The 19,882-nt window shown below is 56.3% G+C and overlaps 1 protein-coding gene across 1 annotated transcript in view; it reads left to right on the forward strand.

Moving 5' to 3' along the window:
- The window catches only part of Armc9 (armadillo repeat containing 9), a 130,619-nt gene extending 116,395 nt beyond the window's left edge, over positions 1–14,224 (forward strand). The window contains exons 23-25 of the mRNA XM_077791111.1: positions 1,949–2,078; positions 9,618–9,790; positions 10,939–14,224. Of these exons, the coding sequence (XP_077647237.1) occupies positions 1,949–2,078; positions 9,618–9,790; positions 10,939–10,961 (326 nt within the window). The 3' untranslated portion in view covers positions 10,962–14,224. The remainder of the gene's footprint in view (positions 1–1,948; positions 2,079–9,617; positions 9,791–10,938) is intronic.
- Positions 14,225–19,882: the final 5,658 nt, after the last annotated feature.

A 19,882-nucleotide genomic window follows, 5' to 3' on the forward strand; every position in this document is an offset into this window, starting at 1 on the left:
TGGCTGATGAGCAGGGCAGGGCTGCAGGGCCCGTCCTCCTGAGCTGACGTCCTTTGAACGCTGAGCCACACAGGCCTGTTCTCCAGCCCTTCCCCCCACATCTGTCCTCTCACTTTGTCCCCAGACACAGCTAGCCCGCGTGGCTACTCCCCCGGTGTCCCTGCTGCCCTGGGAAGCAGGCCCCACCTACAGAGCCTCCGGGATCCCTCCAGGGTCTGCACGTGGAGTTGTTCTGTAGGACCCTCGACGCCAGGTGGAGGAGCAGCCCTTGAGCGCAGCGAGTGGGCCCCGCAGGGGGCTTGATCGGTTCCACACGGGCCAAGATGGACCTTTCCTTTTAAGCAAATGGCTCAGCCTCATAGAGGGCCCAAAGGAAATCCTTCCCAAGGGAAAAACCAGGGAGTCGGCTTGGAATCGTACAAGCCAGTGGCCTGAGGAATGTTCTTTCCCATCTCCTGAGACTTACCGAGAATATCTGGCTAAATTGCTGAGGATGGCCTCCAACTTGATCCTCCTGCCTTAACCTCCCGAGTGGCTAAGATTACAGGAGTGTGCCACCACACCTGGCAAAAGTGAGTTTTTTGTTTAAGTCAAAATAAAATTATCTGGAAGCCAAAGACCTTGCTCTGGGTCCAGGGAAACCTGCAGGGAATATTCCTTTATGCTCAGGATAGAGCTGAGGTGTTTTCTAAATGGAAGAGCCAAGAGAAACTTGGATTAAGGAGCAGGGATGCCTGGTGCAGTGGCACATGCCTGTCATCTTGGCGTCTTGGGAGGCTGAAGCAGGAGGATCACATGTTAGAGGTCAGCCTTAGCAACTTAGTGAGATCCTGTCTTAAAATAAGAAATACAAAGAGCTGGGAATGTATCTTGGTGGTAAAAAGCCCTGTGTTCGATCTTCAGTACTGAAGAAGAAAAAAAAGGAGACACAACTAACTACAGATTCAGACCCTGTCACAGGATCATTCCAAAGTGACAGGACCCCTTTGGCTGTAGGACTTAAAGAGAAGAGGGGTGGGGCTGGGGAAGAAGAGGTGCATGGTGGGTGAAATATAGAAACAGGCCCAACCCCAGGGTTGCTGGGGGGCTTATCCCTCCAGTATCGACTGTGGGGAGCTGGAGGGCGCCGAGAAAACCCCCAAAGATGGTTTCAGAGAACAGCATCTGCTTTATTGCGCAGCAAAAATAGCTCTCATAGTGGGCGTGTGCCAGTTTGCATACGACGGTCAGCATGGGCCAGAGGGGGCACAAACATACCATCTTCTGGAAGTCAAGACACCAAGAGTCCAGAAACTGCCACGTAGCTCGACCCTGTACCAACCGGGGAGTAACTTCTTGTCAAAGGGGCAAGGAAATGTACCTGCCACTGTTCTGACAGCACTTGTCCCAAACACAGTGTTCTGTGTTAGGACTTCCTTCCCTGCTGCACAAAGAGCAAGACAGTGTCCTCCACGAGGGTCCAGGTCAGGCCCTGCAGCACGGGACTTCTCCATCTGCTCCCCGTGCAAGTCTCCTACGTGGCCTAGTGGCCAGGACCCTGGACCTGGGCCCTTGCTGGCACCCATGGGGGCACTGAGGGCTTCAGGCACCTCAGGGAGGGTGGTAAGGAGTGTCCACCTCTGGGATTGCCAGGTTTAGAACATCAAAACCCAGGAGGCCAGTGACACTTGAGTTTCAGAGAAGCAAACGTGCTTCCGAGCTCCTCAGGGAGCCATGCAGTGGGGACGTGGGGAGACAACTCTGTGTTCGACAGCTTTCCCCTGGGGGGGGAGAAGAACCGGGGAGCCTCCTGCACCCCTCTGACCCAAACTCCCAGGTGTCCCATCTCTGGCTCTGGGAGCTGAGGGCCTGGCCTGGGGGTGCGCCCGCCATGGCTTTGCAGCCCAGCCAGGAAAGAGCACTGCAGAGAGGCCAGGGCAGGTGTGACTGAGCTCTGTCTCCTCCCCAGCAGCCACGGACGACAGTGCAGGAGGGCAGCTGCCCGCTGGACCTCAGGAGGAGCCTCCCCTGTTCCCCACAGCGGCCCACAGCTGGCTGAAGGATGTGTCCCAGGACCCTGGCAGCAGAGAGCGCGTCAGGTAGGGGCATGGGGTGTCATGGGCCTGGTCTCATCAGTCACCTGGCTCCTGGAGGAGGACCCAGGACAGACAGCGCCCACCAGGCCTGGGGACCTGGCCTCAGACAACAGGAGCCAGGGAGCTTTCTCCCAGGTCCTGAAACAGAGACGGGGCACCCATGGGATGCCGCCACCATGCCTGGTGACCCTAGGCCACATCAGTGCCAAGGGGCAACCCTCATGGACATGCCCCAGAGACCAGTTTCAGGAACCACTGGGCGAACCTGTTCCGGGGACGTGTGATTCGGGGCGACCTGGGGGCAGCATCCTATCTTTGCCTTTCACTTTTGAAGACGCTGGCGCGGCGGGGGGCGAGGACAGAGCAGGCCCAATGGGGAAATGGTTTTCTCTTCCTCTGGTTCAGAGGCCGGTCCGGTGGTCCCGCCCGTCCCTATGCTGACCTGAGGAAACCTGCTCAGGGAGAGGGCGCAGCCCAGTCTCAGACCAGCCTGTCCCAAGCCCCCAGTCACCTGCTGCCCATTCCATGTCCTCCTGGCCATGGGCACCCCGCCAGCAGAGTGACTTCAAGATGGAGAATTCATCCTTGGGGCACCAAAATACGGGGCTAGCGCATATGGTGGCCTACACACCCTCAGAGTCTCTGCCTCAAGGGACGTGGTGGGGCAGCCGGCCCAGGCCTTCCGTGAAGGCGTCCATCCTGTGTCTGTGGGGAGCAGGACCCGGTCCCTGTCGCTGTGCCTCCCTCCAGGAAGCCAGCCAGCCCTCCCTCCCCTGTCTGCAGAAACAGGAGCCCCCCAGCTCTAGAGGCCCCCGGCACACCGCCGTCCAGAGCGGGTGGGAGGACCAAAGCCTGCACCCACTGTGGAGAAGGTCAGAGAAAGGGGGAGGGGGAGGAGGCGGGCAGGAGAAGGGCCACAGTGCTGAGCCCCCATCAGCAGCACCTCTTCATCCACTTTCCCGGAGACGGTGGAGGTACCACAGGGGTCAGCCCCTAAGGAGCACAGCTGTAAAAGGTGGCAGGACGAGCCAGAGGCCAGGGGCGGGGGGCTGGGTCCCAGCATCTGGCCACCTCCGGGCCAATGGCTGCAGGCCCCCTACCTGGCCCCTTCCCTGTCTGAGTGACTGAAGGAGAGCTTGTCTGCCAGGTCAGGGGCTCTTGGCCCTCGGTCCCCTCTTGAAACGGGGAGGAGGTTCAGAATGAGATTCCAAGGCCAGGCCCAGGGCCAGGCAGATCCTCCTGTGAGACTCAGAAAGCAGCGCTCCAGACCTGGGGTCCGTTCTCCTTCCTTCCTCCTTTGTGAAGCTCACGCTGGGGGATAACTGTTTCCATGATGGGCAGGCGCCTGAGGCCCACTTCCTGGAAGCAACCCCTCACTACGCTCAGCAGGGTCCCGGCTGGGCACAGGGCCCCTCGTGGTCAAGCCATGGTGTCCAGTCCTCTGACTCCAGGGGCTCTTCACGAGGAGGGAGAGAGTGAAAAGGAGAGCGCGTCCCATCCCCTGTCCCCACACTGTCTGGAACACTCTCTGCCTGCCCACCCCCTCTTGGCTGGGGGACTTCAGCCCCCTCGGGTCTCGGACACCCTGGCTCCTGCGTGACCCCAAGTCGGTCACACCCCAGGCCACAGGCTCCCAGCCGTGCAGTCCCCGGCCACGGGCACAGAGCTCACTGCTTTGACACGTGGCCCCCAGCCAGCTCCGTTGTCCTCTGAGACAGTCGTCAGTCACACACAGTTGACTACCTCTGTGTCCCCACACCCCGCTGTCAGAACACAGGCCAGAGAAAAAGGGAGAAAGACTTGCTCTCCCACTCCCTGTTGTCCCCCCACCACAGCTTGGTGTGGTCCCGAGGGAGCCCTGTGACTCCCAGAGAGCAGCCCCAGCTGGACAGAAGGCATTTGCCACATGACCTGGGGACAGGCGAGGGAGCGGACTCCTCAGACAGAGCTCTCCTCTCCAAGCCAACACCGCCAGGGTTCTGTCCTGCCTCGGACAGGACGGGAAAGTTGAAATCCGCAATCAGAAAGTCCAAAATCTGAAATGTTTTGAGCACTAATGCCAAAAGTGGAAAATTCCACACCAGGAAACTATTTCCTGCACATAAATATTTTTTTAAAAACTACATAAAATTGCCTTCAGGCTGTGTGTATAAGGTGTATATATAAACATGAATGAAGTCAGTGTTTATACTTAGGTCCTCCCCAAGATACTTCATATACATATGCAAATGTTCCTAAATCCAAAACTATCTGAAATCCAAACTTTTTTTTTTTTTTTTGAGGAAGGACTGAGGCTTTTATTAAAAAAAAGAGTAGAGGGAAGGAAAACACAGGTATTGACGGGGTGGGGTGTAGAGTTCAACATTCTTTGGAGATAAGAAGGTTTACTGCAACAAATTAGGGAGGCTACATCCAAGCCCATTGAAATATCCACACCAGAGAGAGGCTGATTGCTGTGGACTCTCCAAAGGCCCACTAAATATTTTCTGAAGAAATTTTTCTCATTTTTCAGTTTTTGATTCAGTCTCCATGTAGCATCTTATTCCTGTCAGCTCTTATTCCTGTAAGGCTCTTAAAGTGATTCTTGCTTCCTTTTGGATCATTCGACAACCACTTGAACTTCCTCAGTGTCCGTAATGAAGTCCAAAACTTCATTCATTTATTTATTTATTTTGGGTACCGGGGATTGAACTCAGGGGCGCTTGACCACTGAGCCACTCCCCAGCCCTGTTTTTGTATTTATTGAGACAGGGAGTCTCACTGAGTTGCTTAGGGCCTCTTAAGTTGCTGAGGCTGGTGCCACTGCGCCCGGCTGAAATCCAAAACTTTTAAGGAGAAAGAGCTTTACTTTTGTACAGGTTGTTCCCCTCTCCTGTGACCCCTAGGGAAGTATGGCAGCTCGGGACAGGTAGAGTCCATCCAGCTGGAAGAGCCACCCTTAGGAAGCAGGCAACTGGGCAGGTGGAGGACAGCCCTGTTCCCGCGCCCTGGGCACGGCTGCTGAGCTTGGGGCCTCTGCCCTCGTCCGGCGTGTTCTCGTCCACTCCTGTTGGCCCCCAGCTCGGCCACACTCTGGCTTTGTTGTAACCGGATGGAGGGAGGCCATGGAGGGAGGCAGGAGCAGAGACCACATGGGCCCTGAGTGCCCCAGTCTGTGTGTGGCACCCACGGGTGATGGTGCCCCCACACTCTGCGGGGACGCTCAGTGGCCTGGTGTGACTCAGCAGCGTTCCAGACCAAGCACAGATGAAGTCTGCCGGCCATTACTGCTCCTCCTGACAAGGTGCCTGTTGACCAGCTGCCCGTGCAGGCCGCCACGGCTCTGACGGCTATCTCTAGGGCACCTTCCGGTTGACACAGAGAGCAAAACTTGACTTCCGGCACCGGGTGCTGTGTGTTCCTGCAGCAATCGCCTTCTCTGTCATAGGTGGTCACCGTCCCGGACTTCCTTTCCAACTACTTTCCCCGCTCTGCCCTGCTGGCCTTCTCTGCCAGGCTAGTACTATTTCCTGGCTCTGGCTACCTCAGCATGCTGGGGTGGGGCCGTGGAGTCCATCCTGCCAACAGTGACCTTCCCCTCTTCTCTGCAGAGGTCAGTGACAGTTGGCCAGCTCCTTGTCAACATGGCCACCTCCTGCAGCAGGAGGGCTACAGCATACGCCACTGGGAGGAGCCAGCCAGAGGGAGCCCCTGTCCGAGGATACTCCTTCCCTGAGCTGGCCAGGGTTGTGTCCTAGGGCACAGGGCAGTGGAGTGTGGCTGTTGAGGTGTGAACAGTCTGTGCAGAGGAGAGATGAATTTGAAGAAATTGGTTCATGTTACTGAGGGGCTGGGTAAGTCCAAAAATATGACGGGGTAGACCAGCAGGCCAGAGATTAGGGGAAGAGGTGCTAGCTGAGTTCCTTCCCACTCTGGGAAGGTGCATCTTTTTCTAATCAGCCCTTCAACAGATGAAGCCCAGTCATATTCTGGAGGGTGATCTGCTTTATTTGAAGTCTTCCACTGAAATGTTGATTTGGGGGCTGGGGTTGTGGCTCAGTGGTAGAGCACCTGCCTAGCATGTGTGAGGCTCTGGGTTTGATCCTCAGTACCCCATAAAAATAAATAAAATAAAGGTCCATTGACAACTAAAAAAAAAAAATGTTCATTTTGCTTTAGTTGTGTGTGGTGCTGGGGATTGAACCCAGGGTCTCTCACATCTAGGCAAACACTCTGTCACTGAGCCACATCCCCAGCCCTTGTTAAAAAAATTTATTTTGAGGCAGAATCTCAGTAAGTTGTCCAGACAGGCCTTGAATTTGCAATCCTTCTGCCTAATTCTCCCAAGTAGCTGGGATCACAGGCGTGCACCACCGCACACCCAGCTTAAATCTTAATCTTATCCAAAAACCAATTTCACGGACACATCCAGAATGGTGTTTGACCCAACATCTGGACTCTGTGGTCCAGCCAAGTTGAAATGTAAGAGTAGCCAACCCCTCAAGGCTTTCGGCACCTTGCTACGTTGCTCTCCAAAAGGGCAGTGCCCTTCCTGCTCACTCTGGGGCTGGGGGTGATAGGTTCTGAGCCCTTCTCTGTCTGGCTCTTCACTGCCTCCCCTCAGCTGACCCCTGACTCCACTGCCTGATGTCACTGCTCATGGGCTTTAAGGTGCCATATGTGAATCCAGTCAGCCCTCCTGGGCCTGAACCCCCAGTGCTGGATGGCTCCCAGGATGGCCGGGGCTGGCCTCCCTATCCCCAGACCACAGCGGAGGACGTGTCCAGGTCACCCAGTGTTAGGCCACCCTCACCCCTGCGTGGCAGCTGCCACTGTTCTGAAGAGGTCGTTTTTTACTTGCGTCTCAGTTGTTCCTGTTTTGTTGAACCCAGGGGTGCCCTGCCACTGGGCCACATCTCCAGCCCTTTTCACTTAACTTGAGACAAAGTCTCACTAAGTTGTCTAGACTGGCTTCAGACCCCAAATCCTCCTGCCGCAGCCCTTGACTCGAACAGCTGGGGTTATGGGTGTGTGCCACCGCACTCGACTTAATTTTGCAATTTTTAAAAAATGCAGTAGAGTTATGTCCTCCACGTCCTCCTGAATCTGGCCTGAAGACTTCTGGCCCAAAGTAGGGACCATTTTTATGCCAGTCTTTTCCTAATTTGAACTTAGAGACTTTTTAGATATTGTCAGTATTGTTTTTCTACTTATTAAAGTGATATATCCTCAATACAAAGAGAAAAGCACATAGAAATATAGAAATGCCATAGAAATTCCAGTTTTCTCTAAAGAAGCTCCCAGAGGGCTGGGATTGTGGCTCAATGGTAGAGCGCTCGCCTAGCATGCTAGAGGCACTGGGTTCGATCCTCAGCACCACATAAATGTAAAATAAAGATATTGTGTCCACCTAAAACTTAGGAATAAATATTTTTTTAATAAACATTTTTCTTTTTTTTTTTTAAGAGAGAGAGAGAGAGAAAATTTTAATATTTATTTTTTAGTTTTTGGCGGACACAACATCTTTGTATGTGGTGCTGAGGATGGAACCCGGGCCGCACGCATGCCAGGCGAGCGCGGTACCGCTTGAGCCACATCCCCAGCCCCAGGAATAAATATTAAAAAAAAAAAAAAAGAAGCTCCCAGAACAGTAACCCTTATTTTATGTAGCACTTGCCTTGGGGACAAGGGTGCATCACTGAATCATCACATAGACATCTTACAGGAGAGAAACTGAGGCTGCCCAAGTGTCAGGGAACTTGCTCACTTCTAGTCACAGCTGGAGGGTGGAAGGACAGCCCTGAGGGTCACTGGCCACTCCAGGGAGCTTGGCTCCTGAGCATGCTCCACTGGAGTCCTGGGTCTCGCTCTCCCGGCCTGTACTGCACACCTGTCCCTGCCCCCAGGGTGGGAGCCCTGCAACCTGCCCGCACCTCTGTGTCCTGCCTGGAAGGCTCTCCTCAGCAGCCCAGCAGCCCTCTGTGCATAGACTCGCCCACACGCTGAGGCACCCACATAAGCTCATGGAGTGGTGACCACACCTGAAGGACTTCTGGGGGCTCCAAGTCTTCACAGACATGGTCAGTAAATCAGCACATCAGGTAGTCGGGAAGTCAAGGTGAGAGCCCAAGACGGGCCGAGAGACCATACCTCCAACCCCTGCTGGGAGGCAGCACAAGACCTCACTGCTGGCGGGAGGAGGGAGCCAGTGCCCACACAGGGCCACCATGTCCGGCGAGGCTGCTGCAGCAGGCTAGATCCTGTGGGCACCTGGAAAGTGCTGGCTTCAAGGTCCCCCTGGTCTCAGCTACCTGCTATGGACTCTTAATTTGTACATCTTATAAATGAAGTGTGATGCCTGCCTCGCAGGATTGAGGGTTCACTGTCATTTGTTTTCAGCAAGACCTTTCCTGGCCACCCCATCTAAAATCAGCTTCCTTCTACCGCTGAAGCAGACTTCAACACTTAGAAACCTCAGCGACACCAGTGCATTAACTTCCAGCTCCGTAGGGCAGAAGTCACTGGACCAGATTCAAGGGGTGTTAATAGATACATTCCTTTCTGGGGGACAGCCTGTTCATTGCTGTCCCCTGTTTCTAAAGGCCACCTGTACTCCTTGGCCCTCCTTGTGGGCTCCAGCTTGCCCTGGAGCCATGTTGGTCAAAACTTGGTCAAAACCGCCGCTGGCCTGCCAGGTGACCCTGACACGCATCCCCAGCCCTCTCTGACAAAAAGTCATTAAGATAGTCAGCCAAGCATGTTGTGCAGCCACAGATGCCCGACTGTTTCTGACCTCACACTGGGCATGCTAACAGTTTTACAGGGACATTCCGGTGAGTCCAGGCCCACTGTTGTGTGATTCAGCATACAGATCACTTTCTACTGCCTCGGGATGTGGGATCCTTCTGTCTTGCTGCCCACGGAGACACGCTCTGGCCACCGGTCCCTAGCACACTGCATTTGGGGCACTCCTGGATTTCTCTGCCTCTGGTCTCTGAGCTCCCCGTCCACCCTGGGCGGTCAGTTCCTACAGGCCAGGACCAGGTTTTTCTGAAGGCCGTGCATCCCTGGGCCTTTCTTCCACAGCCCATCTCTTTCCCTGATTGTTGGGCCGCCTGCCTCTCTCTCCTGGGAGGAGCCTGTGATCACCTGGGCCTGCCTAGATAAGGGGGACAATCTCCCTCCTGCACGGTACCTGGCTAATTAGCAGCCCCAGCGAGCCTGTAAATTTAGGAGCCCTGAGGTCACTCCTCAACTTTAATTCCTCTTTGTCATGCAATTGAACATGATTTGGGACTCAGACATCTTTGGGGACCCTGTTCTGCCGACATGCCTTCCCACCATCCATCTCTCGGAGGCTCTGTCCCCTTCCCACCTTCACCCCCCTTAGCGTTTGCTTTTCATGATCTCCCTGTCACCTAGACTGTGAGCTCCACAGGGCGGGGATTCTTGCCTGTGGGTGTCCTGTGCCACCCTCCCCACCCCATGCCTAGGCACCTGTTGGGGCTCAGTGGTGCAGCTGCCTCCCTCCTCCCCGCTTCCTAACCGCACGTTTTTCCCTAGGGAGTTTGCATCGACTTTCACCTGCAAGCCAAGGACCCCCGACACTCCAGAGACCCTCGAGCTGAACTCGCCCAAGGCAAAGGCATCAGCCCTGACCCCCCAGTTCTCCTCGTGTGGCCCCCAGAAGGCCAGCCGCCCTGGCTCCACAGCTTCCTCCTCAAGGGGCCTGCACAGTAAGTCAGCCTGGGCCCTGGCCAGTAGCTCAGAGTGACCAACCCCCATGCAGGGTCAACCTGGCCTGTCCTGGCGAAGGAGGCTGGCCCTGGAACGAGGCTTATATTGTGCTGGGAGACTCCCACCCAGGCCTCAGCCCAACAGCTGTGTCCCAGTGGGGGACACAGTCAAATAGAAGCAGGTGAGGGGCTGAGGTTGTGACTCAGTGGCAGAGCACTTGCCTCCCACATGTAAGTCACCGGGTTTGATCCTCAGCACTACATAGAAATAAATAAACAAAGATGTTGTGTCCATGTAGAACTAAAAGAAATTTTTTTAAATAGAAGCAGGTGACTCCTCACAAGCCAGGTAGCAGGGCCACCAGGAGGGCCAGTTGTGGGTGGGTCCAAGGGTCCCCACTGTGTCCTGGGGCCTCCCTTGCTGCCCTTTTGCTCCCTGTCAGGACGACCCTCCCAGCCTCAACCAGTTGGCTCCCCACCCTACCACCTCTGCACCCCAACTAAGCTGGACCTTTTCAGAGGAAAATGAACAAAGCAAAGAAGCCCAAACAGCCTGAAATAAGCCACACTCAGAGACAGGCGCTTCTGTGACTGTCCCCAGCTCTCCCTGGCCAGACCTGGGCATGGTGGTCATCTGAGAACCTGCAGGCTTCAAGGCCACGGGCCCTGTTCCTGGGGGAGACTCAGGGAAGCCTCAGTTCAGGCCAGGCTACCTCTCCCCAGCCCCAGGGCAGCTGCAGGAGACCCAGGGAAAGCTCGGCTAGAGGACAGTGGTCAGGCCTCTGACCCTGCCAGTTTCCAGGCCACACCAGGTCAGAAGAGCGCGGGTAATAACATCACATCAGTAGCACCCCAGCAGCTGATGGCTGCCCTGGCCGCACACCCAGATGCCTCTCACAGCCTGAGCCGTGTGCACAGCTCTTGGGAAGTGGACCCAGCAGAGCTCACGGCAACCCAACCGGGCGGTCCCACCAGGCGGCCTGCTTCCTGTGGGGGGAGGCCGTGCCCTGGCCAGGAGTCGGGACCCGGGAGGGAAAGTTCTCATTCTGTTTGACATGAGCGGGTTGAAAGAGGGATTGTGTGGCACAGAGGGGTTCTGTGCAGGCATCACTTGGCGCTGGCATCTTGCTCTGGCCCTTCTTCCCCAGGCAGCCAGTCCTACAGGAAGTGAGGATGCTTCTCTCCCTGGGTGTCACTGTCCCGTTGCCTGAGGACCAGCCAGCTTCCCATTCTCTGCCAGCCAGCAGCTGCAGGTGACAGATGTGAAGAGACAGTTGTCAACGAGACACTGAAAGACTGGGGAGCTGGGGAGGGACCCGCCCGCCAGGCCAGCCAGGAGTAAGGTCGTGACTGCCCACCATCTGGGCCCTTCTCATCTAGGAGAGCCACATGGGGAGGGCTGGGGAGCCTACTACTGCCCTCCCGGCAAGGGGACATTTCCTGGTCACCTTCACAGGAGGAGAGCCGTGGCCTTTGCCCTCGGGAGACCTTCGGCCCAGGTCCAGCCAGCATCCCCAGCTCCCCAGCACCAGCTGGGCAGAATTCGAGACCAAACCCGGGAGCCCTGCCATCTCCCTGGCTCCCGAGGAGAGGCTGAGCCCACGAAAGCTCGGCCAGCCAGAGGGACTCTGCAGACTGCTGACCAGGGCTGCCCTGTGGAAGCCCCTGTCCTCACCGGGACCAGCTGCCGAGGCCCTCATCGTAAGGCACCTCATTCTCACGCCAGTGTCAGCCGCAGCAGCAGCCTGGGGACTCTGTTTGGGTCTTCACCTGAGACAGAGGATGTGGAATGCTCCGGCAGCTTCAGAGCAGCCCTCTGCTCCTACCCGGGTTCTTAGTTTTTTGGTTTCTATTTTATTTTTTGTGGTACTAGGGATTGAACTCGGGGGCGCCACCACTGAGCTATATCCCCAGCCCAGCCCTTTTTATCCGTTTATTTTCATTTCATTTCATTTCTTTGAGGAAGGGTCTTGCTAAGTTGCCCGGGCTGGCCTCCGCCTTGCAGTCCGCCTGCCTTCTCCTCCTGAGTCACAGATTACAGGCGTGTGACACTGCACCTGGCGGCACACAGTTTTCAAAAGCTTTAGAAAACCGGCCAGTTTAATGCCCCGTGTTTCCCTCCCTGTGTTAAGATCATGAATAAGGCCAGGCATGAGGCACACTCCTGCAATCCCAGCAGCTTAGGAGGCTGAGGCAGGAGGATCACATGAGAAATAAATAGATGAAAGGACTGAGGACACAGCTCAGTAGTAACACCCCCGGGTTCAAGTCCCAGCACCAAAAAAAAAAAAAAAAAAAGATTTAAAAAGACCACAACATACCACCTCCACCAGCAAAATGACCATGACCACTGCTCTTGTTGAGGGTAAATCAGGCCCAAGTCTTAGGACAGAGGAGGGACATTCACCCTCAGAGCCAGCACAGCACAGTACCCTGGGTGTCACCCACACTGTAAAATCATGAAACTGACCAGGTTTTAGAAGGCGGTGGGGAGGGAAAGCAAGTTAGTGTCCAGGCCATGTCCCAGGTGTCTCCTGCCTTCAGTGGAGACATCTCAGGGGACCCACAGGTTGGAAATAAAGGACAATCCCTGTGTTTTCCAGTGGCCTGTGACTCCTTAGGAGCAGGCAGAAGCCAGCAGAAGTCCCTTGAGCAAGAACGAACCAGGTTCCCATGACAGTCCCATAAGCCCATCTAGGGCCAGGACCCTGGAACTCAGCATTCTTGGCTGTGGCTCCGGCAGGCACCTTAGAACTCTGGTGCGCACAGCCCAGCACCGCATCTCGGTTCTCTGGAAGTGCGTGCGTCCTCCTGCACTCTGCGGGAGGGAGGCTGTGGAGCCCCGGGCCTCAGGTGCCTCTGAACCCCTGGCTCCACCTGCGTGCTGGTCTCCAGGGTTGAGAAGCGGCAGGGGGAGCAGAGGCCCCGGAAGGGAATCACTCCATGGTCACAGATAAACAGCAGCAAGGGTGCTCCCCGTGCCCACCAGTCCACTCCCCTGGGATTCCTCAGGCGCTGCCTGGCACGGCCTTTCCCTGCCTGGTGTGGGAGCAGCAGACACCCAGGGGCGGGTCTTTCAGCCGTGTCTCCCCGGTCTGAGGTCTGAGCCAGTGCTGTCTCTCCCTCGCCTCCAGATGAGCAGAAATCTCACTGGCAAATGTCTGGTCATGGGGGAAGAAGAAAAGCTGGTCTTTTAAAGAGAAAGGAGTGGAGCCACTGGGCCTCTCACCGCGGCCTGGGGGCCACGCCCGGGCACACTCTGCCTTCCAAGGCTGCGGGCTGGAAACGTGCTTTTTAAAATACCAAGGACCTGTTCATAAATAGTTCAGCTATCTGCTGGCTCCAAAGAGTTAGCTGAGCTTGGACATGAACCCAATCTACAGGGGAAAATACCAAATACACAATAAGCCGAGAGTTCTTTAAAGATCATCTGGAGAGCAATCACATGACTCCTAAGATTTGCCCATGAGACCTACCAAGGGAAGAATCTTAGAACCTCTAATAACTGTGGGCCCCTCTGGCCCTGGAAGCTAAGCCCAGCTCTCTGGTTACCCCGTACTCCTCCCCCTCCTCCCTCCTTTTTGCAACCCTGGGGATTGAACCCAGGTCCTGCCTGGCACGTGCTAGGCAAGAGTTCTACCATCTCATTTCCTCTCCAACCCTTTTTGATTTTATTTTAAAGGTCTTGCTAAGTTGCCCAGGCTGTCCTCGAGCTTGTGATCCTCCTGCATCAACCTCCTGAAGAGTCGCTGGGATCATAGGCATGTGCCACTGTACCCAGCTCAATTTTTTCTTTCCTTTTTTCCCTCCGATTTTTTTCCTGAGAAGCACTTGATCTCATTTGCTTCATTCAGAGTGTGGTATAACTGCCTGACAACTGCTCAAATCAGGATAGGGTAGAAAATAGTAGGAAGAGTTTCTGCAAGCCAGTCAGATACCTGGGGTCTGACAGCAGGTAAGGAAGGACCCAGCCCAGATGGGAGGAGCTACATCCAGGCATGGTGGTGCACACCTGCAACCTCAGCTACCAGGAAGGCAGGGGTAGAATTGCAAGTTCCAGGTCATTGTGGGAAACTTAGCAAGGTGCTGTCTCCAAAAATTTTTAGAAAAGGGCTGGAAGTGTAACTCAGTAGTCATGCACTTGCCTGGCCTACACAGGCCCTGGGTTCAACCCCCAGTAATGCAAATTTTTTTAAAATCAAAACCAAATGCAAAAAATTATAAAATATCAAAGTTTTTTTTAAATAAAAAACAAGGCTCACCCTGTACTTGTATAACCCTATTTGGCTTACCTAACCCTAATCCTGGACCTCAAACTGATAATTTTTTACAAAAACAAATATTTTTTACAAAAATATGCAGCTGTACATGGACCATTGTGTTGATTTGATTTTTGAAATATTGTATTAAAGTATTATTTACCTTGATTAATGAGTTTGCTCTGCTCCCCTTAAATCATGCTCAGAGAATGCCTCGCCCCTCACCCTCACCCTAGTGCAGGATCGGGGATCCTCCTGGACCCTCCCAGGCCCCCGGAGCGCAGCCTGTGGCTGGGGCTGGGCCTGTGTGCCTGACTGTCCTCCTTTCCCCTCGAGGGGCTCAGGGGCTCCCAGTGAGATGTGGTTGGAGCGATGCTGTGGGTCTTTGCACCTAACAGACCACCTCTGAAACTTAGTGGCTCAAAACAGTTTATTAGTTTTACGAGTGTGCGGTGAGCCGTGGTTGGGCTCGTTTCTTCTGCTGGATCCGTCTGGACTCAGTTTGCCTCTGTGGTCGGAGGACAGTCAGGGTCGTACCCGTGTCTGGTAGTGGCCACTGATTTGGGTCTCCTCCCGTGGGGCTTCACCCCCTCCATGGTAGTTCTTCTCAAGTCTCTCTGACATCACGCATGCTGTCTTCCCGGGGGCCCTCTCAGCACACAGCCAGGGCCTGTGTGGAAAGACATGGACATGGGACAGCTGGAGGGACCAAGGGCGTCGCTGGGACACCTGCGGCACAGAGGGGTTCCGAGCTCACCTCACTCGCTGCCGCGGCCTCCCCATTCTACGCCAGCTGAGCAGCTCCGTCCGCTGGGGCACTCTGTGTTTCGAGGTGGAGACACAGTCGCACGGCCCTCGGCTGCTGTCCTCTTCTAGGGAGGACAAACCCTGCTGGAAGCGACGGGCAGACTTCCAGGAGGAAGCAGCACCACTGGGAAAAAGGCAGGCGGAGAGACCAACAGATCCAGAGCCACTCCACGGATGTCGGGAGAGACTGGGACAGAACCAGGGGCGAGCAAGAGGGGGCAGGGGCGGGGAAAGGAGCGCATGGAGGGCCGTCCCGGGCTCACGCTGCGGAGGAGATGGAGGAGGAGGCTGCCCGAGGCCACAGGTCAGCCTGGCACGGAGCAGGCCAAGGACGTGAGCTGGAGGCCGAGGCTCTGAGACCAGCCGACCTAGGGAAGGGGGCAGAGGCGGCCTGACCGCATGAGCTCTGGCAGCAAGGCCGCAGCCCACCAGGCCTCCGCCGGCTCCTGGGTGGGAGCAGTGGTGTCTGGGGCCAGCGCAAGAACTGCTGTCGGGCCACTTCTCAGAGGAGTCCTGTGAGCCGGTTGTAAATACAGCCATGACCAGAACCTAAATTATGAGGCCTGTGATTCAGTGAGTTCTATTAAAAACAAAGAATCAATATCCCAGGCCTGTCCCTTTACACTTACTTGGCGACATTCACTACTGCCTGTCCTGGAGGTGGCTGCACGTATTGCGTCATTATGGTGGAAGTACTCCGTGTTCAGTGACATCATCCTGGTCACTTGAAACTGGCCATGGTGGCACATTTACACCATAGGAATGGGCAGGCACCACAGAGCAGAGCCTTCCCCCCGCAGAGAGCACCCCCAGGCAGAAGTGGTCCAGGCAGAAGTGGTGCTAGATGGTGCGGCCCGAGGCACAGTGCGGGTGGACCAGGGGTCCCGTCGGGGGAGATTGGAAGAGCAGGGCAACGTGTGACCCTTAGGATGGCAAAACCAAGGGTGTGTGGCCTGGTGGCGGCTGCTCCAGGGGGCTCCACCCACATCTCTCACCTGGCCACAGGTGGCCCAGGCTCCCACGCCAGCTCACTCAGGCCTCACCTTCAGGAGCCGGCCTGCCACCGTCCTCCCAGCTGTGCGATAGCTGAGGGTGTCCTCCCGATGACTAGGTGTTCCTTGGACACCGTCCTGCTGGCACGCTGCCACGCTCAGGCCTCCACTGTCCCTGCGTGCCTCACAGAAGCACACCCACTTGAGGCCCCAGGGAAGTGGAGCCGCCCTGGCTGCCAGGCTCAGTGATGAGTCACCACTTCCTGCAAGTGACGAGGCTTCACTGGGTATCGGAGTGGACCCCTGGAACTCAACTCTGGTCCCCCACCTGGGGCAAGGGGCACTGGGCAGAGCTGAAAAGGGAGATAAGTGGGGGTGCACATTCAGACTAGCAGGTCTCTGAGCAGCACCCAGGCCGGGCCTGAACTCGGACAGTGGCGTCTTCGTGGGAGAGGCAGAGGCAGAGGGGCCCAGAGGAGCAGGGCTGGGCCCGGGGCTTACTGGTGAAGAGAGATGCTGGGATAAAGTGCTGGATCCAGAGGCAAGAGGAGAGGAGGCCAAGCCACCAGAGTGAGGTCAGGAACCGCCAGCACCATTCCCTGACTGAACAGGAGCAGCGTGGTCCCAGGGCCCACTGGGAGGCCCGTTGACCGCGGGACATGAGGCTAGACTCAAGGTCTGGCATTGGTCACCCTCTGGAACCTACGCTGGGATCCCTGCCCATCCAGGGCTGGATAGCCAACAGCATGCACACTCAGGGGAGCCAGCTGCAGGCCTGGAGCACCAAGGGCCAGGCACAGATTGGCCCTGGGCAGAGCCGGCCAAGGCCAAGGAGCGTCGCTCATGGGCTCTGTGACCTGCCTGATGCCGGAGCTCAGGCTGACGTGGGACAGGCCCTGGAGCAAGCAGCCCAGGAGCTTCTGTGGGACCCCAGGAGAGTCCTGGAGTAGGGGATTAGAGCACATTAGCTCTCCCGGGCAGGGAGGCGGGACAGGCCGGGAACTGACGGGCAGCTCCGGTGGCAGGGAAGGAGGTGCAGCTGGGCAGGGCAGACCTTTGAGCGGCCAGGCCAGACTGGAGCTCAGGCAAGGGGTGTTCAGGGTGGCCTGAAGAGCAGGAAGAGGGAGTGGCCTTCCACCCAGGGCTTCAAGGGGAAGCGAATTCTAAGTAATTCCTGGAACTATAACCAGAAAGGGTGGGGCAGGCCTGACCAGGCAGAGCAGGGAGCCAGGTGGACACAAGGACGGAGCAGGTAGACCACGAGGCCTCGTGGTGGCCTGCTGACCCCACGGTGGGGTGGCCTGATGTATCCCTGGGCTCCATTCAGAAGTTGGGGTGCTGCTGGGTCTGTGTTCACCTCATCCAAGTTGTGGGGCTGCTCCTTCCTTCCCCTCCCCCCACCTTGGGACTCCAGCGGAAGACCCTTCCTCCCTGCACCCTGCTTCAGAGCCTGCCCTGGGGAGCTGCCCCAGGCTGAGGGCTTGATGGGAACCTGCGATGGCAGCTGGTGGTGGCCCTGAGAAGCCACCATGAGGCGCTACTGAAGAAGAGGCAGAACCAGGTGGTGTCCAGTGGAGTCTCTGGTGGCCAGTTTCCAGAACAGCCTGACCTGTCCCCTTCTGCTCCTCTGAGCCAACAGAATTTCTGCCTTTTTGTTTTTTAACCGATTCTTCGGATGGGGTGTAACTAGTCAGCACACAAGGTTCGTCAAGCAACCAGCTGGTCTCCTAGACGTGGCCGGCCACACTGTTCCCCGTCTGTGGTCACAGTCCACTCAGTCACAGTGTCGGGGGAGTTCCAGGCTGGTCCTGACCCTGTCCATTGTGCAGCCGCCCCTCCCACTGCCGGGAAGAGGGACCAGGAGGCAGGCCATTGTCTCAGGTCCTCGCTGGGAAACCCACACCTAGGGGTGACTCTCCAGCAGCAAGAATCACCCCACTAGGTTTTCCCGTCCTCCCTCGGAGAGAGGCCTTCTCCTTCGTTTCTGTTTAAGACATGGTGAGGGTCCCTCTGCAAGACTGAAGGGCCCAGAGAGGTGCCGACGGGCTGGGTGCTTGGAGAGTCCGGCTGTGGTGGCACTGGCTCCGGGCCAGCCGACGCTCCTGGCTCTGCTGGTGGGTGACACCTTCCCGTGAGGCTCCAGGTTCTGGCACAGATTTTTTCCCACGTTTTTTGATTGATGTCTAACAGTTGCGCACATCGATGGGGGTTGTTGTTACACACTCACACACCCACAAAACACGACGACAGCCTTTGGCCAGTATCACCCCCCTGCACTTCCGCGCCCTCCCGGCCTCCCACCCCTCGGTCCCTTCCCTCTGCTGATCTCCCTTTGATTTTTAGGAGATCCACCGCCACCTCTCTTTCCCCCTGTCCTCTAGCTTCCTCAGAGGAGAGAACACAGACCACCCTTGACCTTCCAAGTCTGACTTATTTGTCAGTGTGATGGTCTCTAGTCCATTCATTTTCCTGAACATGGCATGATTTCTTTTTTCTTCATGCTGCCGCAGATTTTAAGGCTACCAGGAGACACCAGGGCAGCAGGCCAAACAAACTGGACCAAGAAGTTCAAGGCTGCAGTCGGAGTCAGACAGAACTTCTCAGTAACTCAATCTGCCCCAAGATGAAACACAAAACTGGTTCTCTCCTGTACGGCCGTTTGGCTGAAGAAGACGTTTACTGCCAGAGTGAGGACTCCATGACCACGGGCCCAGGGTGTGGCCAGACCGGCAGTGAAGGGCCTCTGCCTCCTGGCATGGCCAGGACCTGCAGCTGGCCACCCCCCCACCCCGCCCCGCACGCCATCTGAGGCTCAGGCGCTGAAGCAGGCCCAGGCCAGGTGGACTCAGCGTCACAGCTGGCCACCTTGTAGAGCAGTGGACACCGCAGTACCTGGGGCTCTGACCCTGACCCAGGCTCCAGTGCCCACCGAGGCCTGCCCCCCCGGAGGCACTCCCATCGTGTGGGGTTCCTGTCTCATGGCAGCAAACCAGCGCTGGCTTTCTTTCCTCTGACACCTGTAATGTCAGGACAGATCCTGGGTCCCCTCTACAGAATCGTAAAGTCTGCTGCCTCTAAAAATGCCATTAGCCACTCCTGCCCCTCATCTCGACCCCGTGGGGGCCCTCTTCCTCGGGCTCCGGTCACCCTTTCAGTCTCTGCTTATGGGATGGAGGATGAGAAGAGGCCCCAGGGACTCGGTCCAGTCCCGAGGAGTCTAAGCAGAGAGGACTCTGCACTCTGTCCCAGGACCTCTGACTCCATAAATTCTTGGAGGCCAGGTGGCATCGTGAAATCCAGCTCAAACACTCCGATCAGAGCAAGACCAAATGCAGTTCAGGATCTGGGTCCATGATGGGGCCCAAGTGGCTGGGGACACAAATCAGAGGGTCTTTCCTGTCCCCTCCCTGCCTCCAGCTCTCCCCGACTGACCCTGTCCCCAGTCACTCTACAGACACACTAGGGAGTCCTTGCCATAGTCTCTGAGGGGGTTGGAGGGCCTGGGTCCAGGTGTCCTGGTTGGGCCTGGCCCAAGCTGCAGTTTGAGTGTGCACAGTCTCCGGGAGAGCTCACCTGGCATCTGCATTTCCCAGGGGCCCAGGTGGGGCTGATGTGCCCACCCACACTCTGGGGTCACTACTGGCCACCACTGGGCCTCCATTCTGCCCTCTCAGAAAGCCACAAACCTCCTCTGTGCAACACCTGTGCCATAGTCCTCCTATTATCATCATTAATGTATTTTAATTGAACCGTAGAAATCGCACCCATTTATGGGCACTGTGTATACCATCTATAAGGATCAGATCAGGGTGACTGGCCTGTCACCTCAGACACATCATTTCTTTGTGTTGGGAACATTCGAGATCCTCTCTATTAGCTGTTTTGAATTTCAGTTAATAGTCGTCAACTGGAGTGACCGGGCCAGCTGTACAATGTGGGCTGTGTTCCTCCTGTCAGCCGTCCCCGCCACGTGAATGTCCCTCTCCCCATCCCTTCTGTTCCACGTTGTTCTTCTTAACAGCTTTATTGAGGTA

This window comes from Urocitellus parryii, chromosome 1 (assembly GCF_045843805.1).
Source record: "Urocitellus parryii isolate mUroPar1 chromosome 1, mUroPar1.hap1, whole genome shotgun sequence".
Classification (NCBI taxonomy): Eukaryota; Metazoa; Chordata; class Mammalia; order Rodentia; family Sciuridae; genus Urocitellus; species Urocitellus parryii.